The following is a 26,362-nucleotide window of genomic DNA, read 5'->3' as shown; positions in this document are numbered from 1 at the left end:
TTTCTGCATTTGATGCGTGTGTAAAATATTTAAACCACTATGCGAGTTGGCCTTCTCTATCGTTTTAGCTCGCCTACGTTTAGCTACCTGGTCAATCTTGAGCAGGTTCAGTTGATCGGATCGCCGAGGTCTGTATGCAACACCTCCTGTAAAGTTAGAGATCGCACACCAAAGGCAATTTTTTGCAGTCGCGATGACGCAGATGTCAATTACGAATGCTCCCGTACCTTCTTCGTTGGAACACTTGGCGGAGGAAACCCGAGCTCTATCTGGCGTTGCATCAAGGCTGTTTTATCGCTCTCCGCCTCAGAAAGTTGCGTTAGCAACTGCTGCAACTCGGCTGTGTGTTCTTGCCTGCTCTGTAGCAATTTCACCTCTCGGCGATTCGTTTCCTCCACTAGTTGTTTGTAGCTCTCATGAACCTCTAAACACTTGCGCTTATATGCATCACGTTTCTGCAGACGAAAAGCACGAGTTAGACATCTATGACGCATCGAGAGACACTTCGTAATTCATGTACTTTGAAGTACTCACTTTTTGCGTTTTGCTTAGTTCCCGAAGCGCTTTGGACAGCGCAGCGCGAGTTTCTCGTTGTAGCGCTGCACGCTGGATTTGAAAATCACTCTCTAACTTTGAGCACTTCCTCTGTCACAATATTTGGCAGCATTGTTAGCGTGATCGCGAAGTTGGAATACTCGATTCACACGTTTAACGTACATGCATATCTCGTGCCGTGGCTGCGTGGTTTTCTTTCTCTTTGTCAAGCTTCTCCGCCAACACGGCGTAATCTTGTTCCATGTATTTGAGCTGGTGCACATTGTGTAGTGAGAACGTGGCATCATGTCATGTGCTTAAGAAAAACAAGGACTGTAGTACCTTTCCTTGGGCTTCTTCCTTTTCGAGCTGCACGTCTTCTTGGTACTGAATAACCTCCCTGAATTACACACAGCGTAAATTGGTCAGATAACTCTCGCCAGCTGTGTAGGTCAAATACTTATACCGGTGCTTTGCTTGAAGTGTGCGGTAGTCATTCTCGATTTCCTTCAACTTGGTACGGAGCGTCACACATTCTGTCTTCATCCGAGATACCTGGTTGGTATGAATAAGAGGGTGAGAATACACTCCGAAAGAGGATAACGCAAAAAGAGAGCTCCGTACCAGCTCATGCGACGACGTCTGTTTAGCAACCATCACTTCCTTTTCCGCCTCAAGTGCCCGCACCATTTTTTGAATACTTTCTTTTTCCATTTGAATCTTGTGAGTGGCTTCTTCAGCTTCATGCTGGCACTGACGGAGTGCTTCCTCGTTGGCGGCAACCTGCACAAAATAATTTCTGAGGTGAATAGAGTTACCACGATGTAAATACAAGCTAACTTGCCAGATACCTTTTTCTCTGTTTCAGCAACAAGTGCACGATACTTGTCCAAGTCGTCCTCTCGTGCTTTCAGAAGTAGTGAATGATCCGTACTGTTGCTGTCACTCTCTCTTAGCTGGGCAGCCGCAGAGGAATTCTTGTGTGCTGCAGCTTCAGCTGCTTGAAGCTTAAGCATCAGTTCATTGATACGATCCTGTTTGTTTGACATGCCATGTTGGCATTGCAGACAATTTAGTAACAGCACAACAGTCAAAAATTACCTCAAACACAATGCAACAAACCTTGAGGCTGGACTGTTCGCGCTCCCATGCGGCTCGCTCGTCTCGCAGTCTGCACAATATCGCGAAACCTGAGCTATCGTGTCCGCTAAACTGCGTATGCTATGGAATTACGTACTTCATAGACTGCGAATTGTGGCTACTGAAGATAAGAGACTCCTTCTGCTTCAGTTGTTCCCGTAGACCCTCGTTCTCAGAGGCAACCTCTAGATGCTTGTTCTGTGCGTGATCCCACTTCGATCGGACGCTTTCACATTCGTCTTTTGCTCTGGTTAGTTGACGACCGCAAGCCTTTAGGTCCAGCTCCAGTGTTGCAATCCGTGTCGCCTCGTCGGCCAAGCGAAGTTCATGGGCACTTTTATCATTTTCACTGTGCTCGAATACGCGTTGCAACTCTTCCCGCACCTCCTGCATTGAAAGAATGCAAACGGGTTAGTACGATGACAGCGTGCCACCATCTGCAAAGGTTGCCTCCCTTACGCGGACTTCGTCGCGAAGCGCCTTAATTTCAATTTGTGCGGCTTCCCTCTGCTGTTCTAATCGCCGAATGACCTCGGCTTGTTGCGCGTTGGCCGCGATTTCTTCTGCATGCTGCAATTTCCGCCTCAGATCGTTCAACGTGACTTCATAAGTTTCATGGACACACTCCATCTCGTTCCCCTGTTACAGCACAACAATCAGCGATGCACGACTTCCTCCCCATCGTTCACAGGATACCTGATCGACGGAGAACTGCTCGTACTCCGTCTTGAGAGCTTCAAACTCCCGTCGCATCTCAAAGCTCATCTGGCGATGTCGCTCCACGTCGTCTTGAAGGCCCTCGATGCGTTGCTGGTACGGCCCTTCCAGCTCCTCCTGGATCTTGATGCGGAGCTGCTCGAGGTCCCTCGGCGGCGCGAACTTCTTCTGCAGCGACTCGAAGGCGCGCGCCTTCACCTCCAGCTGCTTCTTCCACTTGGCAATGAGCTCTTCGTGCTTCCTGTCCGACTCGATCTGCCCCAATCACGGCGTCAACGCATATCCAGCCACAAACAGCCAGCGAAAGCCTTCAGCGCCGCACCTTTTGCTCCGTCTCCTGCATCAGCACGAGCTGCATCTTGTCGCAGCGCTCTTGGAGCCGCTTCGCGTCGCCTTTAAGCTGTGCAGACGCGTTAGCATCGCTCTAACGCCTAGCACACGAGGTGCAGCAGTTGATACCTTGGCGTTGAGTTGCTGGACGTCGTCCCGCTCGCGCTGCAGCGTCTGGCTGAGCGCCACCGTCTTCTGCAGGTCCGTGTTGAGCTGCACGATCTGCCGCAGCAGCGCGTCATACCTGGAGCCGGCGCTGCCGGCAGCCGACGCAGGCGCCGCGGGCGGAGCCGCTGCTGCGGCCTCCATGCTGTGCTGGTGCTGCCAGAGTGATGGTCGGTTCAACTTCTCATCGCGCCCTTTCGTCGCGCTACTTAATCGTTACTTTTGGATGGGTTACTTTGGTGGTGTGGCGCACCCCACCTCCTGGCGTAACCTTTGCGCACCAGTCAATAGTGTGGTGGTCACGGGCTCCGAAGCGACACAACGCAGTCCGCGCAGTCGCCGACGTAGCCATGGCGAGACCGAACAAGCGCAAACTGAGCGCCGCCAAGCCCGCGCCGGCCGCCGCCAAGCCGTCCAAGTACGCGAAGGAGGCGGCCAAGCAGGAGCAGCGCAGCGCCAAGAGCAGCAGCAGCAAGGCGCAGCTCTTCGACTCGGAGGAGGAGGACGACGACAACGAGGAGGACGAGGACGAGGACAGCGACGAGGAGGGACCGCAGGCCGACGATGGCTTCTCGGACGCCAACAAGAGCTGGCTGAAGCTCAAGAAGAGCAAGGGCAGCGACGACGAGGAGGAGGAAGAGGAGGAGGAAGAGGAGGACGAGGACGACGAGGAGCTGGACATTGAGCGCAAGGCGCGTCTCTTGGACGAGGAGGAGGCGCTGCAGGCGCAGGAGGCCGATGAGGAAATGCGCCTCAACATCGCCAACAACGAGCCGTACCACCTGCCCACGGAGGAGGAGCTGGCCGAGGAGGGCGAGGGCGACGACGACATGACGGACCCCGCCGAGGTCTACCAGCGCATCAAGGACGTGGTGGAGGTGCTCTCGCACTTCAGTGCACGCCGTGAGCCTGGCCGCTCGCGCGTGGACTACATGGAGTCGCTGGCGAAGGACGTCGCCGGCTACTTCGGCTACAACCGCGAGCTCATCGACATGTTCCTCAAGATGTTCTCCCCCGCCGAGTGCGTCGAGTTCGTGGAGGCCAACGAGCAGCCGCGTCCGCTGGTCATCCGTACCAACACGCTCAAGGCGCGTCGTCGCGACCTGGCACAGGCTCTTATCCAGCGTGGTGTGAACCTGGACCCTCTGGCCAAGTGGTCCAAGGTGGGTCTCAAGATCTACGACTCGCCCGTGCCCATTGGTGCCACGCCCGAGTACCTGGCGGGCCACTACATGCTGCAGTCGGCCTCGTCGATCTGTGCCGTTATGGCGCTTGCTCCGCAGATGAACGAGCGCGTGCTGGACATGGCCTGCGCCCCTGGTGGCAAGACGACGTACATTGCCCAGCTCATGAAGAACACGGGCACGATTATTGCGAACGACCTGAAGAAGCAGCGTCTTAAGGCTACGGTTGCCAACCTTCACCGTCTTGGCGTGAAGAATACGTCCGTGTCGTGCTACGATGGCCGTAAGGTGCCGTCTCTTTTCAAGGGCTTCGACCGTGTGCTGTTGGATGCCCCGTGCACTGGTATGGGTGTTATTGCTCGTGACCCGTCCATTAAGACGCAGAAGGGCGAGAAGGACGTTCAGCGTCTGGCTCACCTGCAGAAGGAGCTGCTGCTGGCTGCTATCGATGCTGTCGATGCTAAGTCTAAGACTGGCGGATACATTCTTTACTCCACGTGTTCCGTCATGGTGGACGAGAACGAGTCGGTCGTTGACTACGCTCTGCGCAAGCGCTGCGTAAAGCTTGTGGACACTGGCCTCGACCATGGCAAGCCGGGTTTCACTCGCTACCAGCAGCAGCGTTTCCACCCGTCGGTGCAGCTCACTCGCCGATTCTATCCGCACGTGCACAACATGGATGGCTTTTACGTGGCTAAGTTCAAGAAGTACGCGAACACGATGCCTTCGGAGGTGAAGGATGCGAAGAAGACTGTTGATGAACTCGAGGAGGAGGCCGAGGAGGCCAACATGACCAAGAAGCAGCGCGTGAAGGCCAAGAAGGAGCGTAAGCAGGCGGCCGAAGATGTCGAGGCTGAGGTCACTCAGGAGGACCAGAGTGATGTTGAAGAGGAGGATGAAGAGGCCAAGCGGCCGGCGAAGAAGCAGAAACAGGAGCCTAAGTCCAAGAAGGGGGGCAAGAAGCAGGGCGGCAAGGGCAAGAAGCCCAGCCGGCCTCGCAAAAATTAGACAGCTCTAGCTGGTGCTAGGAAGGCAACGCTTGGAGTTCCTTTCCAATTGTCCTTCAAAGGGTAATAGATAACTTTTTTGTTTTGTTCATTGTGCACTGCTTTGCCGTTCTTCAAACATCAGAGTGGCTTTGTTTGCTTCGAACAGTTTGATATGGTTCCACACGCGGCAGGAAACGTTGTTACAGCTTGTAAACGCGTCTCGACCGGCACATGCTGAACAAGCGAGTCTGAGAGCCATGACTGCCTTCTCATGACGTGAAGACGCCGTGTGGATCGCTAGAAGACTTCGTTGTGGATTGGCGGTGCACTCCTGGCACAGCGTATCATTGCCGATTGTTCCGCAGAGCCGACAGTGCTTGCTCATGTAGAACGAGTCGATTGATCGGAATCCGCGACCAAATGGGCGTGTAGGCGTCGCGTTTTCATAAACATGCTGGCGAGCTTTCACGGACGACCGAGGTAAGGCCGCGTACCACGATCGAATGTTAGCCCCTGTCAGCAGGAACAAGCGCTCGAGACTCGGGATGATCTACAGCAAGAATAGTTAGTTTGATGGCACGAAAGAGCGAGAGAAGAAAATCTTTTTAGAGCAACATTCGCACCTGTTTGTCGATGTAGTAGTGGTAGTTGACGCTGTACCGCTTTCGCTGGTCGAAGTATTCGTCGGGTGACACAACCAAGTCCATCAGCCGCGCGCCAGGTGGCCCATTGACCACTACATAGGGTACGCGTTCCGCATACCGAGGCTCTGCTCGAGGATCCTTTCCCATGGCTTTGGTGCTGACGAGAGCTGCCGGAGGCGCACTACAAAAGAAACCACCATACATATCGATCAGCTGCAGAAGCACACATCCGAATTGCTACACAAGGCCGATTCCCTACCTTCCATTGCTGTATGTCCCCAGGCGAACTTCTTTGGCAAAGATGAAGTCTTTCAACGGCACTCGGTTCTCTAAAATTTGAAGCCAGTATTTCTCCATTCCTTCCTTCACCTTGGACAAGTCTGAAGATGCAAAGAGTGCCTCGAGAGAGGTCTGCATGGCGTGTTGTACCACTCCACAAGAATCACGTCGAACTGTTTCGAGCCCTTTTGACTCGATAACACCTACCTCTTGAGTCGGAGACTCAAACTTATTGCCCACATACCGCTTCTTCGATACGAGAACGCAGCCCATGTAAACTTTCTCCAACTTCAGCGTCACAGGCCTGCAACATGAATTTTGATGCAAACATGTCAGCTACAAAATTCAGCAAGACTGAAAAGAATAATTACCTTGGGTTTGATGCTGTGACCGCATCGGCGATTTCCTGCCCAATACGAAATGCATCTGTCTTTGACCTTCCCTTGAGCAATACGAAAACGCTATCTGTATCACCGTATACAACCCTGGCATTCCAGTCGGACCGTCCTTCTATCAACCGAACTGCAGCTTCAAGCGTGCATCGTCCAGTCTTACACAACATGCGACCCAAGTAAGTTACACATAACAAAGTGAGTCAAAGAAGTGGTCAAGCCTACCTGAACAATGGCATCGGCCAGTTGAGCGCAAGGCATACGGCCCGAGAACCCCGCAGCGGTGTATCCGTACGTTACATTCGAAATCATTTTCAGGGCCAGCTGCCGAGCATTCAAAACTTTCTCCAACCGCTCCTGATTGCAGTCCTTTGCCGACTTCATCGACTTCTTCACCATGATTCGCGTCGACAAAATTTCGTCCAATATGAGCGGCAGGACCCCGTGGCGATAGCTTTTGGGACAAAACAGTGCACCGTTCGGGGCGATGACTATATCATCTCTACACTGTAAGAGACCGGAAGCGTTTGGGGCGTAGTCGATAACACCAAGTGATGTCTCTAACTCGGCATTCAAGCCATCCTTTAACCGACCAAGTAAGCTTGAATAGCACAAATTATACCCGATCACAAGCGATGGATACAGGGACTATCAGAGAAACAAAACAAAGAAACAGTTTGTCAGTGGTTTAATGCAAACACACAATTTCCTCTCGCACCTGGAAATCAAGGACCACGACGGGATCGGGATAAAAACTCGAGTGAGGTTCCATCACAAGAGGAATACACTCCATTGGGGCTTGTCCAGCCACTTGATTTCTGCTCGGGGACACTAACAAAAAATTCTTCCGTTTGGTTACGCGTAGCATGACTGCTTCAACTCTGTACTGCGATCCTCGAGACAGCACCGAGTAAAAGTCGATCCCAAACAGCCGTGCCATCTCGCTACATTATTGATCACAAATAAAAGAGTATTTATGAGAAGGCACGCGTAGGATGGCAGTGCACTGTGGAATGCTCATACCTGGTTCTTGTTATCAACTGCATTTTGGAAAGGATTTGGAGGTTGAGTGCCGCTCGTTCCAAGTGATATCGAATAACCTTCCACCGCATTTGGCCACCTTCGCGGAACCACATCGTCAAATTTCCAGCTGAGTATACTGGATATGTTCGTTTTAGAACGGCCCATACGATGTCTTCAAGTGCATAGCGCGACAATTTAAGCTGCAGCAAATAAGTGTTAGTGGGTATTACCATCTCGGGTACAGCTGAAATAATGAGCGCTCCATACCTCTGAACGCGTCATACGCCACAAGTTCAATATATATCTGCCGTGAAGCCATAATCCAGCAGCCTTATTCACTCCCCAAGTTGTACCAATAGAGGCTTCTTTTTGGCTGTCTCCCTCTTGGTCCGGAACTGTGGTCACATTTCGAGGGTCTATCGGCGCCGACGGAAGCCGGGAAAGTGTTTGTATGAGGTTAACCTGCATAGCACAGCAGAACAAGGTAAGAAGTCCACAATTTTCTGAAGAATTCAGAAAACTGTATGAAATAGATACGCACATCCATTTGCGAAGCTCGATCGACGAGGTATCCAATCGAAGCCTTTTGCACTTCGAAACCTGCCAAGAAATCAGGGTCCCAGCGTCTTACCAGCTCCTCCAGTGAACGGAACAGATCACGCTCATCCGAAGCGATCGTTACAGATATTTCACTGCTCTCTACGCATAAGCCCACACTGCTGAGATTTGCTTGTTCCACATCCTCTGGTTTGCAAAAAAGAAAGCCTCTTTCTTTTGTCTTTGAGTTCGTAGGTCCCTCTTGCGCTTCCACGGCATAGCAGATCACATTGACAGGATCGTGGAGCGGGTTCGGCAGCATACTCCCACGCGATGCTGCAAATATCTCGATCGACAAAATCGTCACGTTTGAGAGAACTGTGGAAGAACTCACTTTGCTCGACGGTGACGCCGTTGACATAAGTGAAGGCCGGCCACGTTTGCGTCGCACCTATACAAATACTTGGTCAACTACTGCCGCAGCTAATACACTTCGGAAACCATATAACGAGTTGCTGTTGAAATCGTACCTTGCGTACAATGTGGCTGTTGTCACCTTCACTCGATACCCAAGCTTCAATTGTTGCAGTATCAGGAGGGTTCCGGGCCGGCATTCGTAATCGCCGGACCTGTCAGATCGCAATGCAAAATACACGTGTAAGAGTTTCTTGGTGGACGCAAACACTCACGTACACCAGTACCTTGTCTCCTCTCCCTCGAACGACATTTGGAGCTTTCAGCTGGGAAATTTTACACCAAGACTCGCAGTTCCTGTCGTCATTGCTACCATTGCTGCTAGGTGTGCTCAAAAGTTGCCGCGTGGAGGCGGTATCAAACACCAGTAGGTTGCTTGGGTGCTGCGGAGCAAAATCAAACTTTTTGCCACCGAACACCATCGCTTTCTCCGGAATATCTGTGGGGTTGCTGAAAAAAGCGGGTTGATACTGCAGCACATTTTCAACCAGAAACATGTTAGCGCAATGATCGAACATCGGTGTGTTGTTTGGTCGAACCTGCATAGTGTTCACTCCGATGTTGTGCGACGATGATAGAATCTGGGCCAATGTAGGAGGTTCAGGGCTAAATAACCACAATCGGTTATTGCCCGCAGCAGGCGCATGAACTCGCGGTGTTGCTCGAAGTGGCTGAGGGTGTGGCGTGAGCGACAGGTGGAGTCGATCCACGGGATCTGATTCTTCTTGAGGAGTTAGCGGAATTGTTTCGTGAGGTCGCGGTGGGAGTAGATCTTCGATATCACCTACCAAGGGCAAATCTTCAGGACTACATCCAAAGCGGATGGAGCGTGCCGCATTCGTGATCGGCTTCATAACGTGTAATTAGGATGTACATAATTCTCTAAAAGTGATGACAGGAGATTCCATACCTTCTGTAGCTTCTTCAGCGGAGTATGGAGGACCACACGAGGGCTGCCGAGTTCGCTAAGCGGACTTGCAATCGGTCGAGATTCACGCTCAGCGATATCCCACCAACCGTTGCCTTTTGGCGAAAAGGCTGGATCGCTCACGATGTCCTCTTCAACAAGACGTTGGGACGCCAAAATATCGCCTATTTCATCGTTTCGCTCCCCCCACTTGCCAACATTATCTTCCTCGCCATCTTCATCGTCAGGAGTGTGGTACCCATCATGCTCTTCTTTGCCATCCCATTCGCTGACCGTATGATCTGGTTCACTTTCTTGCTGCATTGCCAGTAAGATATTAACAATTGCTTCATCTTCCTCCGCTGACTCCTGTTTGTGAGAAATACACTTAGATCATTCTCACACAATCTACTGGAGTATACGACAAAATCGAATTACCTGGTCTGTATCACGTTTCCCGTTGCTGCCTTCATGTTCAGCTTGGCTATACGAAAATTCACTTTCAGTGGCGATGGAGTTGCCACACGACATCGCATCACCCGCGGACAACGGCTCGTAAGGCCCGGGAGAGATACTGTCTGTGTCCTGCCCTTCCACTTGCTTCTCCATCTCTTTCATTACGGCGTCAACGGAGTCCTTCATCCGTTTCTTGAAAAAAGACTGGGATAAAAGCGCTGATGCCGATTGGGCTGGTGTCGCGCTCACTGATACGTTCCTAGGTCCATCCTCGTTGCGTTCAAGACTCAAGGAAACAATTGGAGTCCCTCTCTCGCCATTTTGGATGCGCCGTAACCTTTCCTCCTGTCGCCCGCACACAGTAATAAAAAACTGTCAGACCCCAGTCCCCGTCGAAAACTCAACTTGCTATCGCACCTCCCAAATGGCTGCCAGCGACGGCACGTTCCTGAGTTCGCCCGTGCCTTCTGCTGCTTTCTGCTGGGATTCAAACCGCATTGGGTTCAAGATGCTTGCAGCTGCCGCATCAGCTTCGAGCGCGCAGCTGGATTGCCTGTCAAACCACCGCTTCTGGGTTTGAGGTACAGGAGCATACCGTCCAGTCGGTGGAGACGCGCTGTCGTCCAACCCGTTGATCTTTCCCGCCGGAACGGTCTGAAGTAGGATGGGGCGGTACTCATCTGAACCGTGGGCTAGATGGTTCTGCGTCACTGGAAGGGGAAAGCGAAACTAAGATCGTGTGCTGGTCAATCTTGCAACTCCACACTACCACTCAATCATGAAAAGTTTCGCGACCCAAACGCACCTTCACATTGCCGAAAGCTACAGTGTTCATCCCTTCAATGTTGTAGTCTGCAAAAACCTTCAGCACATACGTTCAGTATTCCCAGCAACAGGGACGCATTTGTTGCAGTTTTCACCGCGTCCATAATACCTGAAGCAAGAATGGAACGTGGCTTTCGTACGGCTGGAATCTGCGTTCACCCACACACCCGCTTTCAAGTACTTGCACCACCGACGTCACCACTCGCGGATTATACAGGAAGATCTGCACAAACAGCTTCGGCCTTGGGTGATAGCCGTAGAACGGCGTTCCTTGCACAATAAGCATCTACCACCACACATCTCCACACCGATGAGTCGTGAAACTCTTGCCCTCACTGCACACCAGCTCCCACCTTGGCAATGATTCTACTGGAGTTGCATCTTGCCGTAGAATTCCCATTGTTTTGACGGCGTTGCTGCTGCTTTGAGGCGCTGGCAGCCTCGATATCCTTGGCCAGTCGAGGCAGCAACGCTCTCAAACGCTCCGGGTCCTCGAAATCCGGGTCGTCTTCAGCTCGGAAGTAGAAGTAAGGGAAAATCTGGTGTAGTGCCAATAGTTACGCTAATAGTCAGTCGATAATTCACGGCGGAAATGCTGTAAATGGCTGAAAACCTACGCCGTGGACGTGCACGAGAGCCTTCTGACCGGCGGGGGTAGCGCCGAAGATACGCACGACTGGAACTTCGCGAGCGCGGAGGTAGCAAGGCGACGCAGGGAGCTTCTCGATGGCGCCGGCAGGTAGTGGGCTACCCATGTAGTAGTCCACCACCACGGCCTCGACGCGCAGGTCTTCGACGTCGTCGTCGTCCATGGTTTGTGACTCAAAATCCCATATGTTCGGTGCCAAGCGATAATTACGGGTATTCGGAATAAAGTGTACCATAAGCCAAATACTATACGTTTTTGCCTTACGTTACGATGAGTGTGCCAGGCTGACACTGCCATGTTTTTCTGGAGCTGTTTGCCAGCAGCACCTGTGAATTCTACAGCACAACTGTCGGTTGGTGCACGTAGCTCGACTGCTTAACGCTATCCAGGTGGCCACTCCCCGCGAACGACTTGGCGTATTGCACGCGGGCATCACTCGTCATGTCCGCAAACGCGTCGAGCTCATCAGGTACGTCAGCCAAGCGCTTGATGAAGCGCATGCGGCTTGTTCGGCTTAATAGCGCGGCGTGGTCATGCAGAAAACGAGCAATAGTGGCTTGGCACGACGTCGCACGCTCCTTCAACTGCAGAGGATCAGCCGTCTCTGACTGCTGCACCTGCTGCTGCTGCGCAGCGGCACCAACTCCAGCACGGCCACTCTCAATACCAGCACTAAACTCCACCGGGGCTAGCAAATCAAACGAGAGCAAGTCTGACACCGTCGCAGCCTCCAGACCTCGAGACTCTGCGTCAACAGCACCAGCGTCGTCGCTGCTACTGTTGCTGCTAGCAGTATTGCTGTCTCCAGCAGCTCCAGTTCCATCCAGCGTCAAGTTGAATCTCCTGCAGAAGCGATAGTACCATCCGGACGAGGCCTTGAAGTTGCCCATCTGTTCGAACGTCGTCGCGAGCTCCCTCGCCTTGGCGCGCACCTGGATGGGCCTCCGCCTCTCTCCTCTGCCGCGGCAGTCGCAGATCCAATTGAACAGCTGCAGGTCGAACTCCCGCGCGCGCTCCGCCTGCCCTCGACGGCGCGCGTCGCTACCGCTCGACGCGCAGCGAGCGCGGACTTTGCAGGCGTTGCTCTCTCGCCGCCACTTGCGGATCGTGGACTCGTTCACGTGGTACGCGGCCGCCAGGTCCACGTGCTTCACCTGCGGGTGCAGCCGCGCGTACTCGCCGATCTCCAGGCGCTCGCGGTCCGTGAGGCGGCGGCCTCGGCCCTGCATTATCAGGTCTCTTGAGCTAGTCGTGCCGTGCGTGAAAGTGGGTCGCATTTTGACGTGCGAAACACCATTTCCTATCTTCCATCATCCATATGCGGTTAGATAGTTTCTGACGGTACAGTGTGCCACTGACCCGCGCCCCCCTCGATGCAGCCAAATCGCTATACGCTCGCAACGCCACAGGAGACCGCCCACCTTCCCGCCCGCAGCCCCAGGGACGATGAACCGGCAGACGCTGGCCGAGGCCACGAGTCTGCACGACGGGCCCGTGCCCGTCTACCTCATGGAGGAGATCGCCAGTGCGTGCAGCTGCTGCAACTTAAGCGAGCTTCCCTTGCTGACCCCCTCGTCCTTTTGCGCGGCAGACTCGACCAAGGGCAGCGAGCGCGACGCCGAGAAGACCGCCGACTACATGCTGGGGCGCCTGAACAAGAGCAACTTAACCGTGAAGCTCAAGGCGTTGCAGATCATCTCGGTGGGGGCCGCAACAGCTGCCGGGAAGACGAGTCCAGCGTTGTTGACGTTGTGCTGTTGTTGCTGGCGCAGTTCTGCATCCGCGAGGGCGCGCCCGCGTTCCGGGAGGCCATCAGGGACGAGGAGCAGGAGCTGTCGGCCTATCTGCGTGCGTGGGGAGCTGCATGGAGAGCTCTGTGTGTGCTTCTAGCTGCTGCTCGGGACTGACGTTAGTTGCATTGGCTTGGTGCAGAGTTTTCGGGCCCGCCGGATCCGGTGTATGGCGACGAGAAGTACCGCCGCATCCGTGTGGCCGCGCAGGTGAGGGGGCGACGGAGGTTGCCGTGTCATGGTGCGGAGGGCTAATGCGTCGTGGGGTTGCTGTTGCACATCACAGGAAGCTCTGGTGTGCTTGAATGATGGCTTCCTGTCGCGTCGCAACGAGGAACCGCCTCAGCAACAGCAGCAACAGCAGCAGCAACCTCCTCAGGGAGGTGCGAGTAGCTGGCAGGCGCCGCAAGGAGACAACACGCCGTACAACAATAGTAATGGATCTTACAACCAGGGTGGCCAGTCTGAGCGACAGAACTCGAACGTTGGGGGATCGTGGGGGCAGCCGCAGGCGTCGAACACCTCGCGGCCGGCTCCGTATCAGGATAACCCGTCGGGAGGTTACAATGGCCCACCTGGCGGAGGCTACAATGGTCCCTCTGGTAACAGTGGCTACGGTGGAGGTAACAGCGGCTACGGCGGGGGTAACAGCGGCTACGGTGGAGGTAATAGCGGCTACGGCGGAGGTAACAGCGGCTACGGGGGAGGCAGTAGCTATGGGCAGAACAATGGAGATTCCGGGGGATACGGCTACAACCAAAATGGCCCGCAGGGCGGTTATGGTCAGAATTCCGCACCACAGCAACAGCAACAGGCTAGTGGCTTCAACTCATGGTCTTCCTCCTCATCGTCTGGTTTGGCCTCGAAGAGTGCGGCCGGTGCGGGTGTTTGGAGCAGCACAGGTTACCAGAAGAAGGATCCTTCTATGGATAATGAGCCTCGCTACAACCCAGCCACAAGGCGGGACAATCGCCCCACTGTTCTTGTGGGTCACTCGTTGAACTTCCCGAAGCCGGCAGGTGGATTTGGCTCCAGCAACACCGGTGCGACGTCAGGATTGGGTGGATTTAATAGTGGCACGTACAACCCGAATGCTGTCCGCGGCGCTAGCGCCGGAAACCCTGGAAACACTTACAACCCCAATGCAAGCTCCGGAAATACGTACAACCCGAATGCAATGGGAGGTAGTGCGCGTGGTGGCTTCGGTGGCAACTCGGGTGGTGCACCGTCCTACTCGGGTGGCGCACCGTCCTACATCGATAACACGAATCGTATGCTAAGCGGTAGTTCCCACCGGATTGGAAGCATGGGTCTCCCTGTGAATGGACAACCTCTCAGCGATGTGCCGACGACAGCTCTGGGTAAAAAAGCGGAGGTGCTGATGAAAATGGGTTCGGCCGCGCTTGAAAAATGGGACCGCCGCAATATGGACAAGTCAATGGCGTCGTCGTTAGCTGACCATGACGAACTGCGTGCTGGCCCTCAAGTAATTGACCATGGTTACTATCAGCCAAATGCACAGGGAGCAGGTGGTGGTGACACTAGCAGGTACGAGCCATGTAGCTAACTGTTTCCTCCTACTTGCACTGACGTAAATTGTTTCACAGGGACTATGAGCGCACTATGATTGACAACTTATGCGCCCCTGCGGGACTTTCGCGCGCACCGCCTGCAGATGGATTGAAGCGTTTTGTGGATCTGGCGCAGACGTTAGATGCACAGACAATTGGTGATATCCTGCTGGACAAGCTCGAAGAGGACACCTGGCAAGTTCGTTTGAAAGGTTTGCACGTGGTGCTAGCACTGCTGGATTCGCCAGGCGCAGCACCGTACCAGGATTTTTTCGAAGAAAACGTGGAGGTCGTCGAGGAGGTGTGTGTTGTCTTAGACGATGCGTTGTTTGCATCATTGCGCGTGCCGTTGCTCACTAAATTTCTCTGCAACAACGTGATGTCATTCTTACAGCTCCGAAAGGATACCAAGCCAAGCGTAGTATCAAAGGCGGTTCAGGTTTTGCGTGCGCTTGGCTACGCGGATGAAGCAGATCAGGCTCCGTCGCAAACGAGCACTAAGCGGTCTGGTACTGCACGAGTACAGCGTGGCAGCCCTACAAAGGGCCAACCGCAACAAGAAGTTGACCTTCTGGGCTTCGGCTCTCTCAGTTTGGAGTCGTCTGCTGGCCCAGCACAACCAGCTGTGCAGGTTACTGCGGATCTACTTGGTTCCCCAGTCCGTTCGCAACCCCCCCCAGCGCCGACACCCCCGCCAGAGATTTCGGTACGCTTGGTGACGCGAAGTTTTTTAGTAGCATCCTAACATATTTTTGCTTTCTTGGCTGATTATGCAGCTTTTGGACGGGTTCGATACACTAGGGAGCTCTACGTCTTCTAACCCATCCTACGCCCCACAGCAGCAAGTTGCTACTACGCAACAGCAATTTTATCAGCAGCCAGAGCAGGACGAGCGCAACAAGGCGTTGAGTCATTTTGGGAAAGACCTCTTCGCGATCGCTAACTCACCACGCAGTGCAGCTGCAGCGGCAGGCACAGCACCGCCTCCTGGGGGTGATGGTACGCGCCTCAGTGGCGGACAATCGGCATTCAACTTCATGTAGAGTATCGTGTGCGAATAAGCTGCTTTCTGCTCGAAGTCTCACGAGAACGATGAAATGAAAAACCTAAGGCATGAAAACAATCCACTTGACTGTATTATAATGTTTTCCAAGGGTGTGATTGCAGTCGGCACGTAGGAGGTATCCACCGGAGATATACTCACGCTCGAATACGCTTCTTGGAGAAGCCATTGACTGCACTATCTGCTTTTCGTTTCGACTGCTTGCCGCAAGCAATAAAACGATCGGGGTCCCACAATTCTTGCCGTACCATGTTATATGGACCATTCAGAATGACCATGACCTTCGTGTCGCGATGGTACTGGAGTCCAGTAATGAGCTTGGGTGTGATAAGGAAATACTGCGGCAGCTTGCTCCCGCACGATGATTTCGTGATCCGCTGGAACACCTTCCGCTCATTGTAAACGTCCATGCCCTGATTAATCTCATCCACCACCCGGAATGGACACTTTGTAAGGCTTTGGAGAGCCATCAAGTACATGATCGTTCCGACCGATTTTTCCTGCACAGTAATGTCGGTTAACTAAGAGCAAACCACAGAGCCTTAACAAAAATACGAAATACGTACACCACCAGACTGTTCTTCTGCGGTCATCGTTGACAGCTTCGTGTTTTTGCGGAACTGTGCGCGACGTTGGATGCCCCATTTTGCGACGTCCTATACCAAGGTCAAACATTAAAGGCATCAGCATTGCGAATCTCAAAAACGGCAAGATACTTGGGCCAGTCAGTGAGCTTACCGGATCCTCGTCATCCAGCACGATTTCACCGACACATCCAATGTCCATAAAAAACTCCTTGAACGAGGAGTCAATGTGATATACCACATCTTTCAGTTTGGCATGCCATTCGCCCTTTTATCGTTTAGGTGAACGAAGACGAACATTAGTTGCAGGTACCCACTAACCGAGCCTAAGGAACGCACCTTAATTCCGTTGATTTTGTCTTCGCCATGGGTGACAAAACTTTCAAGATCAGCCAAATGCGCTTCATCATCCTGAATTTCGGCGCACACACGTTCATACAGTTCACGAATGCTTCTGTCGCCGCGGAAACACTCCAGAGCCGCCTTGTTGTTTTCAATCTTGCCACGTAGTTCATCCAAATCGTCTGGAAGTTCGTTAAATCGTTCTTCGTATTCCTCCCATGGAGCCTCTTCTTCTGCTTTGCGCTTCAGACTCATCGCCTTTCTCGCTGTGGTCAGCAGATTTTCTTTTGCAAGTTTGTAAGCTTCCTTAAGGTCCCTAGAATATACAAAATGATACGTTAGCAATGGCATGTATATGTATGTTCGATCAAAATAAGCAGGCGCAATACCTGAGGGTGGCTTCAGTCTGTTTCAGGTGTTTATCCGTGAAATCCACTCGAACTTGCTGAGTTCCGAGCTGCAGTGACAAGCATGCTTCGCGCGCACTAGCCTTAAACAGGTCTCTTGAGAGCTGTAAACAGCGTTTTATCTGCTGTGCTTGCCTGATAGGAACGAAAGAGTCAGTGCCTGGCTCCATCACAAGCTTAAGGTACGTTGGTCAACTCACTTCGATGCTTGGTTTTTCAACTTTCGTGTCAAGGCCTCCTCTTTCGCCGATACGTCCTGGAAAACGAAAAGTTTAAGTATGCCGCATTTGTAATCAAGGTCATGGTGCGTATTACCTGAGCCAGTTCACTTTTCAGAGAATAAATTTTGTTGTCCCCCTCAGCAATCTTGTCATCCAAGCGAATGATCGCCTTCCGCTGAGAACGGATCTCTGTGATGCGGTGCTGGACATTTCTCTTCTCTTCCGCATATTGTCTTTCTTGTTCCTTGAGACCCGTAATCTAGAATGGCAAGAAAATATACATATCAAGTTTCATTCTAGTCCCACAATGTCTGCAACAACCTTACCTCATCTTGGATGCGCCTTTCATTTGATCGGAGATCATCCAGAATCTTTTTCATTTCAGTTTTCTCATCCTCATTTGAAGTTGAAGCCGCCAGCAAACGAGGGTTTAAGAGATCATTCGTACGCGTAGTGACGTTACGGTTACCATACTTGGAAACTGCGTAATAGTAGCAATAAAAGTCACAACACGAAGAAGGCCACATGTACGACACAAGTGGTACGAACCTGAGGTGACGTATTTCTTGTACGGAGTCACGAACGCGGCCTTTCGTTCTGCTGATGCAATCTCCGAGAAAATCTGTCCACCTCTGTTAATGATGTCTTCCGTCTGCTGAGAGCCCACCATCACAGTGTGAAGACCTCCATGGGCACGAAGAGCTTCATGCACAATTTCAGGCGCAGTAACCAGCTGCAAAAAAAAATAAGGCTCATACGTCAGTCCGACAAATCACGCATCGACGCAATAGTTTGCGTTGCTGTACCTCATCTAGGTAGCCACGCATTCCGTATCTATCGCTATAATCCCTCATTTGCTCTGTCGAATATGGCCGATGGACAGCATGACACTTGCCATCTTCCACGTTCAAAATAGACGCTTTGATACGGCGATCAGAATTGCCGTTGTTCAGCTCGCGAAGGATCGTATTGTAGTCCTCATAGCACTCTGTCACCAGCGCTGCTAATAACCACTTTGGAAGGGTGTCTTCAACGTATTTCGCATGAATTGGTTCGTTGATCTTCATCTGTAGTGTCGGTACAGTACCCATCAACGGATTAGCTGGCAAATTTAAATAGTGGCATGGACAATAAGTTCGGCATGCTAGTTACCTCGAGCGCGATGGGGCCCCATACTTTCCGCTTTAACCGATGCTGGTTGTTTTTGACCCAATCCGCAGCGCGGATACAGTCAGGATCAGCTCTTTGCAAGGCTAACCGACGCTGCACATCCTCATTGTCCAGTTTTTCCAGTTTGCTAGTGAACTTCCTCTGTTCACTATCCAAGTAGGCTAGCTCACGAGCACGAGCTTCTCTCTTACTATGGATTTCCGTTTCCTACGCAGGAGGGGAAACAGCATTAGAATATATGGACGCGAAAGTTGAAAAAAAATCACCACCAGCGATACCTCCATATCTTTGGCGCGCTGCTGTCTTTCCAGCTGCTCTTTTTGCTCTTTGAGGGCAGTATCATCAGCCATTCCCTCGCGCTCCCTCTTCCACTGAAGTAAAGCATCAAGCAATGTCAGATTAACAGCTACAACCACACAGACAAAGCAAGGACTACGAACATTTGCTACATCGCCTTCCAAGCGCTCAAGTTTTCGGCGCGTGGAGTTATGCTGGTTGCGCAGCTCTTTGACATCCGATAAAGTTTGACTCTGAGCGCTCTCCATTGTTTCGATCTGCAATAACAAAACATTGTCAACAACTATGGCGACAATGCGCAATCGCAGAACTCTACATTTCACCCACGTGGTTTTTCTCCTGCCTGATTCTCTCAATGAGCTGGCGCTTCTCGTTGTCGACCTCATTTTTTCTAATTGTTTCACAAATAGGCACGTGGTTAGCAGGTTAGACAAGAGCCATTTCGCAAACAGCGACGCTACGTACTCGTTCTTCACTTCATCCAGCTTATTTAACTCCTCCTTGAGAAGGTTTTCGAGCGGTGCGATTTTGTCTCTGCGTTCATTCTGCAACAAACCATCACATAATGAGCGTAATCGACAGTACAAATCTAAGCACAGCGCAGAAGCCCACGTCGATTGCTTGTTTGCAGCGCTTCTTCTCCTGCTTTAGCCCTTCGACTTCGCGTTTTGCATCCTCGAATTCGAGCCACAGGCATTTTTTCTCCATCTCTTCCGTCTGAGGTGATCAACGAGCACAGATTAAACTTTCGTCGACAAATGCTGTCGCAGCAACCGCCGTACCTCCTTAATCCGCGCTTCGTAGTCTTCAATCCGCTCCACTTCTTTCTGTCGTTGGGCGTTCTCACTCTTCTTCAGTTCCAGTGCTGCCCGCGCGTGTTCCAATTCCTTCAAGACAAAGCACCAGCACCACCTTCATCAGCATCTGCTGCGTCGCGTAGCCCGCAGCTCCGCCACAAACTTACTCGTCCTTTGTCCGACATGCTGTTCTGCAGCTCGATGATCTCGTCGTGCTTGGCGGCCAGGTCGCTGTCGGTGATGGCGTTCTCGGTGGCCTTGAGCAGCTGCACGGCGTTCATCCTCGAGAACTCGCCGACCTTGTCCTGCGGCAGGAACTGGCACAGGTTGTCGATCTGGATCTTGGCCGCCTCCATGATGCCCGCCACGTTCTTGAGCGTCGAGTCCCTGCCGTTCACCTGCCACGTGCTCTTGTTGTCCCGGAAGATGTTGCGCCGGATGACCTTGTTGCCGCGCTCGAAGAACAGCTCGATCTCCGTGAAGCCGCTCTCCTTCTCGTGGCGCACGAACTGGCCCACCTTGTCCGCTCGCCCCAGCAGCTACGCAGCCGAATATCACGTCAATATCAGCCATCACAAACCCGTTACGTCATATAAAGGAGTGCATGTACCCGCGTGCTGCCCGCCAGGCCCACGCAGAGCGCGCAGACGATGGAGCTCTTGCCCGTGCCGTTGGGCCCCAGGATGAGATTGAGCCGCGGCCCGGGGAAGAACTCGGCGTCCGAGTACGTCAGGAAGTTGTGCAGCTTGACGCGGAAGATGGAGCCGTCCACGTACTCGTCCGAGCCCTCGGAGCTCGCGACGGCCACGTCCGCCATGGCCATCGTCGCTTATAGTCGCGAGAGTAAATGGCTGAGTGCGCACTCGGTTTTCCCGCGAAAATTTAATTTTGTGTGCACCACATCATTCATTTTATTTTTTTATTATAATACGGCCACATTTTTTTTTTCCGATGGCGTCCACCACCGCCGGGAAGCTGGTGGCTCGCGCCGCGCGGTTCGCGCGAATCAGCGAGCGCCAGGCGCTGCTGAAGACGGTGCCGATGCGCTGCTGCAACACGCTGTTCGTGCCGCCGCCGCAGCTGCCGTTCACGGGCTTCGAGCTGCTGTTCCTGGGCACCGGCGCCGGGTCTCCGTCAGTGCGGCGCAGCCCCACCGGCGTGTGCTTGCGTCTGGCGCGCTCCAATTGGATGTTCGACTGCGCCGAGGGCAGTCTGCGCCAGCTGATCAAGAGCGTCGTGCGCGTCCCGCTCACCACCAAGTTCTTCATCACGCACCTGCACGGAGATCACCTGTACGGCCTGCCTGGAATTCTGTGCACGCTGGACAACCACAACGCGGAGTACAAGGACCCGCAGACGAAGGAAAGGGCCCCACGGCCGATAGATGTTTACGGCCCGTTGGGGCTCTTCTCCTACTTGAACACGGCCTTCTCCACCAGCAGCACGAGGCTGACCAACTTGAAGATCACGGTGCACGAGCTGGTGTGCCCCGATATGCTGAGCCAGACATCGGCGCACGAGAAGTTCATGAGAAATGCACCGAAACACCCTGTACGTTGGCAGGTTGCTGGAGTTTGTGTTCGTGGAGTGCGAAGCTGATAGTGGTGTTGTGGATATTTTAGAGTTTGACACGGAAGTGGGTTCATGCCGAATCGGACGGGAGTGGCGACGTGTGGAACGTGCTGGATGACGGCAGAGTTATTGTGAAAGCTGCAACGTTGAAGCACACAGTCACGTGTTTCGGGTATGCCGATATTTGGATTTTGTGCTTGGTTAGTTGTGAGAACTAAACCAGATATCGGGAATGTATTCGTGTTGAACTCGGCAGATATGTTATTGAAGAGTATCCTGTTCCCGGTAAGCTGAACATGGATAAGTTACGTCAGCGAGGGTTGCCGCCTGGTCCGAAGTATGGCACACTCAAGCTTGGAGGAAGTGTAGAGTTGCCGAATGGCGAAATGCTTCACGCGTCCGAGGTTCGTTGCACAGCCCATTCCTACCGCAATTTTAGATCGCTTATATTTTGCAATCGACGTTACAGGTGACCGGACCACAGGCTCGAGGACGCAAAGTAGCAATTCTCGGTGATTCTGCCGACTCGTCGCGGATGTTTGACATCGCACAAAACTGCGACGTAAGTCACACATGCTACGTTTTGCTAGAAGCCTGACTACCAGTATCTCATCATTTCGGCTTTCTTTTTCACCTTCCAGGTTTTGGTTCACGAAGCAACATTGGGCCATGAAATGGTGAAACAGGTAAGAACAATTCAATTCGATTACAGCAAAATTTGTAGCTCAACGCACGCTCTTGATTTTTGTGCGATTTTTTTCCCCTCAAGGCGGTGCATCGAGGACATTCCACGGCTCTTATGGCAGGATATGCAGCCAAGAAGATGAATGCGACGCTACTCGCATTGACGCATTTCAGCCATCGCTTCCGTCACTGGTCGGCCGATTTCAAAGCTCGCACTACTCTTCATCTCGCGCTGGAGGCCCAAGCAGCGTTTGGGCGACGAGCGATTGTTCCTGCGTCAGACTTCCTGCGTATCCCGATCCCCCGCGCACCCCACGAATAGAGTATTAGATAGAACAGCACATAGACAGCAGGTTAACTTCACCTGGAGACCTAGCACAATTTTGTTTGCCAAAAAAACATTCACTTTAGGCCCACGACAAAATCTTAGTTTGCATTTAGGTGAACGGTATGTGAATCCCACTAAAAAAACTATGTTTTGGGCTCGTGTAACGTTGTTTGTCAACCTCGATCACCTTCACCACATTGGTGGACTTTGATACAGCATCATCCAGTCCGTGAACTAAAATGACTACGTCCCGGCTTTTAATCAACCCCCGCTCCTTTGCAAACGCAATAGCCTTCAAAGTAAGATCGTCCACGTCGGTCATAGAATCCACCAGCAGCGCTGTCACTCCTCTATGACGAGCCAACAACACAAAAATTGTAAGTTTGCATGCGCTATATACTTCACACTGTCGAATATCCTTACCGTGACACCCCTGAAAGTTGTCGCGCCGTCAGAGTGGAAGAGGTGACAGCCAAGATGTTGGCTTTTGGACGATATTTTGCGAGGAGCTTGGTACTGACGCCGGAATCTGTGATTGAAATGATGAGCTTCACAGCCATGTCGAGAGAGATTTCTACTGCCGAACTAGCGACCGACTCGCACAAACTGACGTGCTTGCTGTTTGCGGCCCGGTGCAATCTATAGACCTCCGCGTAGTCAAGTGCTTGCTCAGCTTCAATACAAATCCTGGCCATTGTTGCAACAGCTTCCTTCGGGTACATACCCTTAGCGGTCTCTGCTGATAACATCATCGCGTCTGTACCGTCCAGCACTGCATTGGCGACATCCGTGCATTCCGCGTTGGATGGAATTATCTTCTTCGTCATAGATTGCAGCATTTGCGTGGAGGTCACGACGGGCTTGCCAGCGCGATTAGCCTTTCCAATAATCATCTTTTGAGCTAAAAACACTCGCTCTGGTGACAGCTCCATACCGAGGTCCCCACGGCTCACATGGATGCCGTCGGCTTCAGCGATGATCTCATCAATGTTTTGAAGTGCCTCCTGGCTTTCAATTTTGGCGTGTACCCGAATGTGACGCCCAGCCTCACCTAGACACTCGCGGATTGCACGTACGTTCGCAGCTGAGCGCACAAAGGATCCCGAGACAATGTCTACACCGTTCGGAATCGCAAAATTCAGCAGATCGTCCTCGTCCTTCTCCGTAATGCCGGGTATCTGAATGGCCGCCCCTGCACATAGATACGGAACACTTCAACTCAGTTCACACCCACCAAACAGTGCTGAAGCGAATATCACCAACCTGGAAGGTTCATGTTTTTCTTCTCCTCAAGAAGATGGTCATTGTGCACGCGCACTATGATCGAGTCCGATCGGCACTCTAGCACCGTCATCACGAGGCTTCCGTCGTCGCACAAAATCTTGGAGCCAACTGACACCGACGTCGGCAATTGCTCATACGTGCATGCAATGCGCGAGTTGTCTCCCTCAACGCCATAGTCCGTAGTAATCTCCAGCGTCTGCCCAGCCTATTCGATTCACATCGACAGTAACAAGCAGTATCCATCAGCGAAATTGCCCAATTCATCGCCTAGCCACACCTACCACGGACTCCACACCTTCAACTGAACAGGTTTATGCCCTTTTAGGAACCCACTCCTGATCTCCGGTCCCTTCGTATCCAGCAAAACAGCACAGTGGCAGCCCGGCCGTGCTGCCATCGCCTCCCTCAAATTCGACAGACTTCTCTGGTGCAGTTCGTGGTCCCCATGCGAAAAGTTCAACCTCGCCACATTCATGCCAGCATCCAAAAGTTGTCCTACAGCACGATCACTCCAACTATCAGTCAACGCATTGCAACCGTTGCAACAACCCGCAAAAAAAAACTCACCGAGCATCTCTACAGACCAAGACGCCGGGCCAATGGCACAGATGATCTTCGTCTTGCGCGCACGAGCCGTTGTCGGCGTCAAAATCTGCTTGATCTCAATCCCCACATGAAAGTTCTGCAGCCACAACGGCACCACCATTGATTAATCCCTCTGATGCCAGCCAAGCCACGAGCAGCTCCGTTAGCGGATCCCTTGGACGTACCGCAGGCTCTCGGGCCATTGACGACGCCTCGGGCTTGAACACGTCGTCGAACTCCTGCGACAGCGAGCGGTAGCGGTGCCAACTGCCCAGACGCACAGGCGGGAAGCCGCTCACGCGCAGCTGATCATACGCGGACGACGGCGTGCGCATGAGCTCGTCGTCCTTCGAGCGTCGGCGCGGCAGCGAGTGCATGATGGTGCCAGTGCGAGGGTTTCTGGCACTGCCGTGCCGCTCGCTCATGCTGCGGCGCATTGTTGGATAGCAGCAGCTCGAGGCCAGCCGGTGCTCTGCGGGTCACGGCGGGCGCCTCGTGCCCAACAGCCGAATGATTCGATAGTGCACTTGCTCGTTGCATTTCTGCATGCTTTCTTCAACCCTATTCGGACCCGGGTCGGCAAACCCTACTACTTCAAAACCCTAAGCTTCGACCCGACCCGACCCGACCCGACCCGACCCATGGAAGAGGTCGTGAGAGGTCGCCGCTATTGAGCTCCTCGTGCAGGAAGTATGAGTGAGCCGGAGGAGCGCACGGCGCGCAAGGCCCCGCCGTCGTTGCTGAAGACGCTGCTGGCCAAAGGCTCGAGCGCCAAGGACGCACTGACGCACGACGGCAACAACGCCTCGATCATCCTGGACGACAAGGCGTCGCGAGAAACGCCGTGGACGCCCAAGAGTCTGGGGCGGGCCAAGACTGCAATCGTCTACAAAGTGGGTGTTGCGGCCACTTGTTGGAAGATCAATCTCAGGGGAAAAGCTGACCTGTGGACGCTTGCAATTGTGCATGTGTCGCTATTGTGGCGTGGCAGCAAACGCTGAATGACACGCTGCTGGTGCTGGAGCGCAACATGTTCTTCATAAGTGGATGGGTGCCGTACTTTGTTTCCCTGCAGGAAGACAACATCCTCATGTTCACTAGTCGTGAGAGATGGGAACAAGGATTGAAGCCTGACAAGGTAGGTGGAAAGTTGTGGATTGCCAGGACTACAGGAGCCATTCTAACCTGTTCTCGCGTCTCTGCTTTCTACTGTGAGTTAGGTTTATGAGCTGCACCACATGATGCTGCTAGGCGACATGAAGGTCGATGTGGTTGAGGGATACTCATCGCTGCACGACGATCATGGCAACTTGCGGTTGTTTCATCGCAAGCTGCTTGAAACGGACGAGCTCGACGAGGTACTGTGAAGAGTGTCGGGATGCAGTTTACACGCCAGCCAGCTTATAGACCTTGATCGTTTTGTTATTTTTATAGTGGCTGAACGAGGAGCTCCACCAAAGCTTGGCGGTGTCTTCAGGTAGCACAGTCGATATGCTTGCTGCTAACAACCCAAATGCGAGCACGCACAGCATCCTAGAATTCGGTTCTTACAGTCAGAATACTTTCGAGTTGTGGACAAAAGCAATTCGGCACATCCTTACCACCAAGCGAGAAGAACATGCGAGTGGTTCTCGAACAAACCAGTCCAAAGAAACGAGAGCAGAAAAACATTCAGTCGGCGAATCGGCTTCTTCAGCAACATCAACAAAAAGTTGGGTATCTCCAGGACAAGATTCTAAGGTGACCCTTCTCCAAAGCGAGCTCTGGTGTCACCGCGTTCTCTCAGGAGAAAAAGAGAAAGCTGAGTCTGAAATCCGGCGAATAGTGGCAATGGAAAAGCTGGTGGCCCAAGTTACCCATCCCCAAATGGCGCTACTGGTTTACGAGAAGGTGAGCCGAGTGCATGAGCTGTTCTCCGCCAACTGCAGGCGAGAGATCGAAAAGCTTGACGGAAGAGAAAATCCGATATCGACTGAAGTGCTCAACTTCTTCGCAGATCATCTCAAGAGGAAGTACTCTGTCTTTTTGATCCTCGCGCTCGCATACGGAGTTGAAGAGGAGGAAATTCGTGAAGCTCACGAGCGAATGTGCCTAGAAAACGCAGCTGTACATGCTGGAGTAGGAGGTGGGAGCGGGGAGCAGCAACGGACGGTTGCTTCGTTTGGCTTTGAAGACCCCGAAAGCCTCGAGCTCTACGAAAAATACCGGGATGCTGCTCTCAATTACCACAAAATGAACTACGGGGACACGGCTGCTGCAGAGGAAGAGGATGCCATCATGCATCTGCCAGTAATGCTGCAAGTCGCTGTCGTTCGACAAGATCTCGAAGAATCGAGCGCAATGCTCTCTATTCTGAACACTGTCAAGGCCCGTCTTATGGCGCACTGTGCCCAGGAGAATGATTCGTAGTGCAGAGGACACT

The 26,362-nt window shown here is 52.8% G+C and overlaps 9 protein-coding genes across 12 annotated transcripts; 4 read left to right on the top strand and 5 right to left on the bottom strand.

Moving 5' to 3' along the window:
• Window positions 1-91: 91 nt before the first annotated feature.
• On the bottom strand, window positions 92-3,030 carry IUM83_15142 (uncharacterized protein; the record flags this gene model as incomplete). The annotated part of the gene is made up of 14 exons (XM_067939939.1): window positions 92-130; window positions 228-455; window positions 535-645; window positions 718-807; window positions 877-934; window positions 1,001-1,089; window positions 1,159-1,317; window positions 1,386-1,568; window positions 1,657-1,705; window positions 1,772-2,061; window positions 2,134-2,313; window positions 2,371-2,646; window positions 2,714-2,791; window positions 2,851-3,030. The coding sequence occupies 14 exons, from the start codon at window positions 3,028-3,030 to the stop codon at window positions 92-94; spliced, it is 2,010 nt and encodes a 669-aa protein (XP_067782269.1).
• A 206-nt stretch (window positions 3,031-3,236) lies between these two features.
• Window positions 3,237-5,078, top strand: IUM83_15141 (ribosomal RNA small subunit methyltransferase B; the record flags this gene model as incomplete). Its single annotated transcript, XM_067939938.1, has 1 exon — window positions 3,237-5,078. The coding sequence occupies one exon, from the start codon at window positions 3,237-3,239 to the stop codon at window positions 5,076-5,078; it is 1,842 nt and encodes a 613-aa protein (XP_067782233.1).
• A 278-nt stretch (window positions 5,079-5,356) lies between these two features.
• IUM83_15140 (recovery protein 3) lies at window positions 5,357-11,408 on the bottom strand (the record flags this gene model as incomplete). 2 transcript variants are annotated; one of them, XM_067939937.1, is made up of 23 exons in its annotated part: window positions 5,357-5,390; window positions 5,554-5,609; window positions 5,683-5,884; window positions 5,963-6,114; window positions 6,190-6,286; window positions 6,354-6,532; window positions 6,600-7,022; window positions 7,093-7,318; window positions 7,398-7,597; window positions 7,665-7,859; window positions 7,939-8,385; window positions 8,465-8,563; window positions 8,636-8,878; window positions 8,948-9,014; window positions 9,119-9,129; window positions 9,197-9,256; window positions 9,319-9,684; window positions 9,754-10,116; window positions 10,189-10,500; window positions 10,577-10,633; window positions 10,706-10,882; window positions 10,950-11,135; window positions 11,214-11,408. In XM_067939937.1, the coding sequence occupies 23 exons, from the start codon at window positions 11,406-11,408 to the stop codon at window positions 5,357-5,359; spliced, it is 4,347 nt and encodes a 1,448-aa protein (XP_067782266.1). The 2 variants fall into 2 exon arrangements, with proteins under 2 accessions (XP_067782266.1, XP_067782267.1); XM_067939936.1 differs by having other exon boundaries at window positions 7,108-7,318.
• A 172-nt stretch (window positions 11,409-11,580) lies between these two features.
• IUM83_15139 (Heat shock factor protein 2) lies at window positions 11,581-12,474 on the bottom strand (the record flags this gene model as incomplete). The annotated part of the gene is made up of 1 exon (XM_067939935.1): window positions 11,581-12,474. One exon carries the CDS (start codon window positions 12,472-12,474, stop codon window positions 11,581-11,583), a length of 894 nt encoding a protein of 297 aa, XP_067782249.1.
• A 217-nt stretch (window positions 12,475-12,691) lies between these two features.
• IUM83_15138 (Epsin-like, N-terminal) lies at window positions 12,692-15,649 on the top strand (the record flags this gene model as incomplete). The annotated part of the gene is made up of 8 exons (XM_067939934.1): window positions 12,692-12,770; window positions 12,837-12,946; window positions 13,018-13,093; window positions 13,178-13,245; window positions 13,322-14,583; window positions 14,643-14,907; window positions 15,001-15,312; window positions 15,383-15,649. 8 exons carry the CDS (start codon window positions 12,692-12,694, stop codon window positions 15,647-15,649), a joined length of 2,439 nt encoding a protein of 812 aa, XP_067782226.1.
• Window positions 15,650-15,806: 157 nt separating this feature from the next.
• Window positions 15,807-20,304, bottom strand: IUM83_15137 (Structural maintenance of chromosomes protein 5; the record flags this gene model as incomplete). Of its 2 annotated transcripts, XM_067939932.1 has the most annotated exons (19): window positions 15,807-16,169; window positions 16,236-16,325; window positions 16,408-16,521; window positions 16,593-16,911; window positions 16,985-17,137; window positions 17,203-17,258; window positions 17,318-17,482; window positions 17,550-17,704; window positions 17,773-17,956; window positions 18,030-18,290; window positions 18,376-18,600; window positions 18,672-18,764; window positions 18,834-18,947; window positions 19,018-19,081; window positions 19,156-19,235; window positions 19,303-19,407; window positions 19,473-19,577; window positions 19,655-20,026; window positions 20,098-20,304. In XM_067939932.1, the coding sequence occupies 19 exons, from the start codon at window positions 20,302-20,304 to the stop codon at window positions 15,807-15,809; spliced, it is 3,225 nt and encodes a 1,074-aa protein (XP_067782254.1). The 2 variants fall into 2 exon arrangements, with proteins under 2 accessions (XP_067782254.1, XP_067782255.1); XM_067939933.1 differs by lacking the exons at window positions 19,018-19,081; window positions 19,156-19,235 and having other exon boundaries at window positions 18,672-18,704.
• Window positions 20,305-20,438: 134 nt separating this feature from the next.
• On the top strand, window positions 20,439-22,065 carry IUM83_15136 (ribonuclease Z; the record flags this gene model as incomplete). Its single annotated transcript, XM_067939931.1, has 6 exons — window positions 20,439-21,038; window positions 21,110-21,231; window positions 21,316-21,463; window positions 21,529-21,621; window positions 21,701-21,745; window positions 21,829-22,065. 6 exons carry the CDS (start codon window positions 20,439-20,441, stop codon window positions 22,063-22,065), a joined length of 1,245 nt encoding a protein of 414 aa, XP_067782212.1.
• A 115-nt stretch (window positions 22,066-22,180) lies between these two features.
• On the bottom strand, window positions 22,181-24,317 carry IUM83_15135 (the record flags this gene model as incomplete). Of its 2 annotated transcripts, XM_067939930.1 has the most annotated exons (8): window positions 22,181-22,421; window positions 22,495-22,810; window positions 22,865-22,949; window positions 23,148-23,263; window positions 23,335-23,560; window positions 23,651-23,850; window positions 23,923-24,037; window positions 24,126-24,317. In XM_067939930.1, 8 exons carry the CDS (start codon window positions 24,315-24,317, stop codon window positions 22,181-22,183), a joined length of 1,491 nt encoding a protein of 496 aa, XP_067782231.1. The 2 variants fall into 2 exon arrangements, with proteins under 2 accessions (XP_067782231.1, XP_067782232.1); XM_067939929.1 differs by lacking the exon at window positions 22,181-22,421 and having other exon boundaries at window positions 22,491-22,810; window positions 22,865-23,263.
• Window positions 24,318-24,632: 315 nt separating this feature from the next.
• Window positions 24,633-26,349, top strand: IUM83_15134 (Mevalonate kinase; the record flags this gene model as incomplete). Its single annotated transcript, XM_067939928.1, has 6 exons — window positions 24,633-24,833; window positions 24,932-25,078; window positions 25,161-25,298; window positions 25,375-25,417; window positions 25,780-25,830; window positions 25,937-26,349. The coding sequence occupies 6 exons, from the start codon at window positions 24,633-24,635 to the stop codon at window positions 26,347-26,349; spliced, it is 993 nt and encodes a 330-aa protein (XP_067782230.1).
• Between the last annotated feature and the right edge of the window lie 13 nt (window positions 26,350-26,362).

Source organism: Phytophthora cinnamomi, assembly GCF_018691715.1.
Source record: "Phytophthora cinnamomi strain GKB4 chromosome Unknown Contig108, whole genome shotgun sequence".
NCBI lineage: Eukaryota > Oomycota > Peronosporomycetes > Peronosporales > Peronosporaceae > Phytophthora > Phytophthora cinnamomi.
Note: the sequence above shows the minus strand (reverse complement) of the source record. Positions and strands in the feature narration are given on the sequence as shown.